The 6,567-nt window shown below is 46.4% G+C and overlaps 1 protein-coding gene across 4 annotated transcripts; it reads left to right on the forward strand.

Moving 5' to 3' along the window:
• Nucleotides 1-1,765: 1,765 nt before the first annotated feature.
• On the forward strand, nucleotides 1,766-6,219 carry LOC120673644 (pentatricopeptide repeat-containing protein At3g02330, mitochondrial-like). Of its 4 annotated transcripts, XM_039954592.1 has the most exons (4): nucleotides 1,766-5,026; nucleotides 5,139-5,324; nucleotides 5,392-5,480; nucleotides 5,826-6,219. In XM_039954592.1, exon 1 carries the CDS (start codon nucleotides 2,111-2,113, stop codon nucleotides 4,694-4,696), a length of 2,586 nt encoding a protein of 861 aa, XP_039810526.1. In that variant the 5' UTR covers nucleotides 1,766-2,110; the 3' UTR covers nucleotides 4,697-5,026; nucleotides 5,139-5,324; nucleotides 5,392-5,480; nucleotides 5,826-6,219. The 4 variants fall into 4 exon arrangements, with proteins under 4 accessions (XP_039810526.1, XP_039810525.1, XP_039810527.1 ...); XM_039954591.1 differs by lacking the exon at nucleotides 5,826-6,219 and having other exon boundaries at nucleotides 5,392-5,741; XM_039954593.1 differs by lacking the exon at nucleotides 5,826-6,219 and having other exon boundaries at nucleotides 5,139-5,249; nucleotides 5,392-5,741.
• The last annotated feature ends 348 nt before the right edge of the window (nucleotides 6,220-6,567 follow it).

The raw sequence follows: 6,567 nt of genomic DNA on the forward strand, positions 1-6,567 counted from the left end.
ATTTTGATTATTTAGCTTTTGTTAAACCTAGGCATGGGGCCCAATTTTTTGTTTTGCACCAGACCCCCAAAAACATTGGAACGGCCCTGCTTTCACGGACGGCAGGGCGTTCAATTGCAAAACTTGCCGCCAAGAGTGCAAATGGGGCGGCGAACCGGTACCAGTACGGCAGTACCCGTCCGCATACACCGCCAGCTTTTTGCGGGCTTATGCGGCAGCCCGCACCCCACATGCAGCATGCACGCGTGTGCATGGTAGGACGCGGGCTCATGCGGCTGCATGCTTAACGGCTTAAGCATGCTGGCCTCGTGTCAAGGACATCAAGTGGTGGAAATAGCCAATGACTCATAATACATATTGTCCAGTTTACAGGTTTAAAAAATCTCCAAAAATCAAATAAAAGGTGGTAAATTACAAAGAACATGATAATATATTGCATTAATTATGAGGCAACATCATGTGTCCTGCAGTCCTTTCCTTCCCAGCTCGGCTCCAAAAGATTTCTGTAGACCTCTGGTCCTGCAAAAGATATTTGACTGAACCATTGACAAGATTGCCAAAATTGAATGTAAGTAGGTATGTATATATTAGGAACGAGATACCTTATGCTTTGCTGCTGATAATAACTACTGCATTGTCAGATTAATACCAATAGTTTAGGATAGAGATGTCTATGTTATGGCAAACTATTATCAAGATCTGTTAAGAGTAGATGATAACAGCAAATCCAGGGCCTGGTTAAGAGTAGATTACAGCAGACAGAGGATTTAGTTGCCATCTCATTGTCACCACAATTTACAAAAGAAAAGAGCTACTAGATGATAAAATCAGAGCAAAAAGGAAAGGACAGCACAAGTGAACGATATCTACTCTACAAAAGTATCCTCAGATGATGTCAATGCATCAGCTGAGGCACCCTTTCATATTGGAGGCTGCAGCCTTCAGAGTAGTAATTATGAATGCAAAGTCTGAACAAGAGAATCCCTATCAGTTAATAATACTTACCATGTTTTCCATATAAGCGTCTTGATATGAAACAAAACCATGTTACTTGCAACCTGATATGCTTATCCAAGTGACAAGGATAAACTGGTAAATATCTCTTTGATACTCTGTCCCATGCTGCTTATGCTTCTATAGCTATTACTGTGTATGAGTTTCATTGCATTCTGTGTGACTCGTACACGCTGCTTATGCTTCTATATGCATTTTTCATATATGAATCTATGTCCTAGAAAATAAAATTGGATGACAGTTCCTTAACCATCAGTGCTCTACTCAAATTCAGTTTCTTAACTCTCAAGATTACTCAATTCAAATATTATCTCAGATTGGAAAACAACAAAGGACCCTAGGAAAAACTGGAATGCAATGTACTTAGAAATTTGTAAGAATCAGTTATGGTTATCTTATCATACTTATTGGTCTGAAGATCACTTTGTTAGATTAGGGAAGAGATTATGTAAATCCATCTTAATCTGAATGTCTTTTTCCTCAGCATTCAAATAGTCTCAAAGCCTGCTGCTGCGGGAGCCCAAGTGGTGGCGCGCGACGGCTGGCTGTGGGAGCCCGAGGCCGCGGCGACCGGCCGGCTGCGAGAGCCCGCGACCCCGGCGGGCGGCGAGCATCTGCTTGAGCTCGTGACAGCTGCAGTGTTGGCTGACTCGGAGCAGGAGCGGCGGGAGAAAGCAGGCCACTCTGGCGAAATGGGTTCGGATGTGGGACTAAATGCGTTAGCAGCGTTGTTTGGCCCATTGGGCTGGCGGAGAGGCCCGCGCCACTTGCAACTTGACTCGCCGCCGCTCACCCCGCCCTCGCCCTCACTGCCCCGCACAACGCGGCGGCGCCGCTCGACCCCCACAGCACACGCCGCCGTCGGATTCCCGCTCCACGAAACGCCGCCGCTCCACCACGCAGACTGTAGGTTTTCCTCTTTCGCCATCGAATCCCCACGAGCCGCTGAATCGCCTGCGCCGTTTGCTATACAGCAAAGGTCGCGCGCCCGCCGATGGCGCTGCGCGCCAGTGGCAGCTTCTACCACTCCGCCAGCCGCGCCGTCTCCCGCCAATAGCAAGCACATGGTCGCCACCCGTAGCGTGGCGCGCTCCCGATGTCCCCGCCGCCCCCCGCGCAGGCGGGGGCCCTCGCCAACGCCACCTTCTCCCGCCTCTTCCAGCTCTGCGCCCATACCGGCCGCGAGGCGCTCGGCGCGGGCCGGGCCGCGCACTCGCGGATGCTCGTGTCCGGGTTCGTGCCCACCGTGTTCGTCTCCAACTGCCTCCTCCAGATGTACGCCCGCTGCGCGGGCGCCGCCCGCGCGCGCAGGGTGTTCGACGCGATGCCCCACCTGGACACGGTCTCGTGGAACACCATGCTCACGGCGTATGCCCAGGCGGGAGACATCGACACGGCCGTGTCGCTGTTCGACGTGATGCCGGGCCCGGACGTCGTGTCGTGGAACGTGCTGGTCTCGAGCTACTGCCAGCGCAGCATGTTTCGGGAGTCGGCAAGTCTGTTTTTGGAGATGGCTCGCGGTGGTGTTGCCCTCGACAGGACGACGTTTGCTGTTTTGCTGAAGGCCTGCAGTGGTTTGGAAGATTTGGCACTTGGTGTTCAAATCCACGCGTTGGCGGTGAAGATGGGCCTGGAGGCTGATGTCCGAGCCGGGAGTGCTCTCGTGGACATGTATGGCAAGTGCAGGAGTTTGGAAGATGCACTGCGCTTCTTTCATGGAATGGGTGAGAGGAATTGGGTCTCTTGGTGTGCAGCGATCGCGGGATGTGTCCAAAATGAGCAGTACACACGAGGGTTGGAACTGTTTGTGCAGATGCAGAGGCTGGGGCTTGGGGTGAGCCAGCCTGCTTATGCCAGTGTCTTTAGATCCTGTGCAGCAATGTCCTGTCTGGGCACTGCTAGGCAGTTGCACGCCCATGCCATAAAGAATAAGTTCAGTTCTGATCGCGTGGTTGGCACAGCAATTGTGGACGTGTATGCTAAGGCTGATAGCTTGGTTGATGCTAGAAGGGCATTCTTTGGTTTGCCCAACCATACTGTGGAGACATGCAATGCCATGATGGTTGGGCTTGTGCGCACAGGGCTCGGACTCGAGGCCATGCAACTGTTTCAATTCATGACCAGGTCTGGTATTGGTTTTGATGTAGTTAGCTTATCAGGTGTTTTCAGTGCTTGTGCTGAGGTTAAGGGGTACTTTCAAGGGTTACAAGTCCACTGCTTATCAGTTAAATCAGGGTTTGATGCGAATGTTTGTGTCAAAAATGCAATTCTGGATCTATATGGGAAGTGCAAAGCGTTGGTAGAAGCATATCTTATATTCCAGGAGATGGAGCAAAGAGATTCAGTCTCTTGGAACGCTATTATTGCAGCTCTTGAGCAAAATGAGTGTTATGAGGATACCATAGCCCACTTAAATGAAATGCTGCGCTCTGGTATGGAACCTGATGATTTCACTTATGGTAGTGTCCTTAAGGCTTGTGCAGGTTTACAATCTTTGGAATATGGATTGATGGTTCATAACAAAGTAATCAAGTCAGGACTTGGTTTAGATGCTTTTGTTGCAAGCACTGTTGTTGACATGTACTGTAAATGTGGCATGATAACAGAGGCTCAGAAACTTCATGACAGAATTGGGAGGCAAGAACTTATTTCATGGAATTCCATCATATCAGGATTTTCACTCAACAAACAGAGTGATGAAGCACAGAAGTTCTTCTCAGCGATGCTAGATATGGGGGTAAAGCCTGATCATTTTACTTATGCCACGATTCTTGATACTTGTGCTAATCTGGCTACCATTGAGTTGGGAAAACAGATCCATGGTCAGATTATCAAGCAGGAAATGCTTGGAGATGAATATATCTCTAGTACTCTTGTAGACATGTATGCCAAGTGCGGGAACATGCCAGATTCGCTGTTGATGTTCGAGAAGGCACATAAACTGGATTTTGTGTCGTGGAATGCTATGATATGTGGCTATGCACTCCATGGCCAGGGATTGCAAGCCCTAGAGATGTTTGAGAGGATGCAGAAAGCAAATGTTCTGCCAAATCATGCAACTTTTGTGGCAGTTCTTCGGGCATGCTGCCATGTTGGTTTGCTAGACGACGGATGCCGCTACTTCCATCTGATGACCACCCGCTACAAATTGGAACCTCAACTGGAACACTTTTCTTGCATGGTCGATATACTAGGACGCTCAAAGGGCCCGCAGGAAGCTCTGAAATTTATCAGAAGCATGCCTTTTGAAGCAGATGAAGTCATATGGAAGACTCTGCTAAGCATTTGCAAGATCCGTCAAGATGTTGAAGTGGCTGAAATTGCTGCTAGCAATGTTTTACAGCTAGATCCAGATGATTCATCAGTGTACATTCTTCTCTCAAATGTATACGCTGAATCAGGGAAATGGGTTGATGTTTCAAGGACTAGAAGGCTAATGAGGCAGGGACGGCTGAAAAAGGAACCTGGTTGTAGCTGGATTGAAGTGCAATCCGAGATGCATGGTTTCCTTGTAGGCGATAAGGTCCATCCAAGATCGACAGAGGTGTATGAGATGTTGAATGATTTGATTGGTGAGATGAAACTCTCTGGATATGAGCCTGCTTCAACCGTTTTTGCTGAGGTTGATGAAGAGGGGAGCGCATCAGAGCAAGATGATTTGCTTGGAATCGTCGGTGATTAATCTGTCTTGCCTTCGTGTAAATTTGGCAGATTCCTCCAGCAGAGAATGATACCAATAATAACACTGAGCCAGAAACTCAAAATTTCTTACCTGGCCATGTCATGTAAGCATGTTCTTGTTGATCTTAGGATGCATGTGACTGACGATCGTTCACATGAAAGCAAGCCAGGACCATGTGCACAGTTTTGGCGTGAAGAGGACTGAGCGCAGAAAATAGGCTAGCAAAAGAAATCAAACTGACCACATCTGGTGGATAAGTCAGTTATTGCTATTTCCACAACATGTGCTGATTCTGGCTTGTATACATGGAATATAGCAAACTTTGCAGAAGTAAGTGTAGAAATCCCCCCATTTCCTTCTTCACAAAAAACAAATGCTGCTGCTCTTTGATTCAAAAATCAAAATACATGCTATATTATTTATTATATTTTTGCATGTGCAGATGCATCTGTTGCCTTATTGGTAATTTGGTATGTGTATTATGTGCCCAGAGATGAATTTAATTCCTTCGGAGCTCGTTGCTTGCTATGCTTGTACTTGATGTAAATTGTAGGTGAGCTTCTTTAGATAGTTCTTTAGATCTGTTCGAAGGACAGACTACCTTACTTTGCGGCATGGATTCTTTGCTGTGAGTAGCCTCTGATTTTGAGTTAATTCCTGCCATCGGATCCAGCTTCTGACAAATGTTTGTATAGGCTCATTTATCTCCAGGGACCAAGTTCAATTTTCGGAAGTACATCAAGAGGTCATTGGAGGATGATTTCAAAACAGTTGTTGGCATTAGGTAAGGAAGCCTGATAATCTCGCTTGTGTAGTTATTACACCTACACATAATTCACATGAAGTATACCATCTGGACAGAAAATACAATTCAGGCATTTCTAAGTGGCTCTTTCATTTCATTGATAGATGACAGCATTATTCCCAAAATGTGTTAATGATAGATATTGATTTCTTTGTTCACGTTTTTAATCCAAGAATTATTATAACATCCACAGTTATAGAACTTTGTAGTTTGTAAACATAACATCCAAATTATTCTGCATGTTTCTTCTTCTTTTTTTTTGGCTTCTTGATTTCTTTCATCTGTCTAGTAACATCACGACTCATTTGCAACATCAATTATTAGTCCACCTTTATGGGGCCTCTGCTCTGGCTGTAATGCTCGTCAATGTTCATGGTATGCCATTATCTAATTTCCTAAACTCCCATATTCTCAGAAAATTACACACTGCTAAATTACATGTTGTAATTCTTGTAGCATGCCTATACTGGTGGAGCATTCTTTGCTTTGAAAATAACTTGGATTACACCTAAATAAGATCCAACACTCCAACAGACCAACTCTCTGGTTGTACTTCATGTGCTATTTGGCTTGATGGTTTCCAGGACACCATGAAATTCTACAACAACAACAACATAGTCTTTTGTCCCAAGCGAGTTGGGGTAGGCTAGAGATGAAACCCAAAAGACACAAAGGTCATGGTTCAGACACGTTGATAGCTAGTCTCCAAGCGCTCCTATCCAAAGCTAACTCCTCAGAGATATCCCAATCTTTAAGGTCTCTCTTAACCGACTCGTCCCAAGTCAGTTTAGGTCTACCTCTACCCCTCTTTACCTTATCAACACGCTTTAGCACCCCACTATGCACCGGCGCCTCCGGAGGCCTCCGTTGGACATGTCCAAACCATCTCAACCGAAGTTGGGTAAGTTTCTCCTCAATTGGTGCCACCCCTACCCTTTCCCGAATAGTTTTGTTCCGGACTCTATCCCTTCTTGTGTGCCCGCAAAACCACCGTAACATCCGCATCTCTGCTACACTCATTTGGTGGACATGTCGTCTTTTTGTAGGCCAATATTCAGCACCGTAT

The sequence above is a fragment of the Panicum virgatum genome, chromosome 5N (assembly GCF_016808335.1).
Source record: "Panicum virgatum strain AP13 chromosome 5N, P.virgatum_v5, whole genome shotgun sequence".
NCBI lineage: Eukaryota > Viridiplantae > Streptophyta > Magnoliopsida > Poales > Poaceae > Panicum > Panicum virgatum.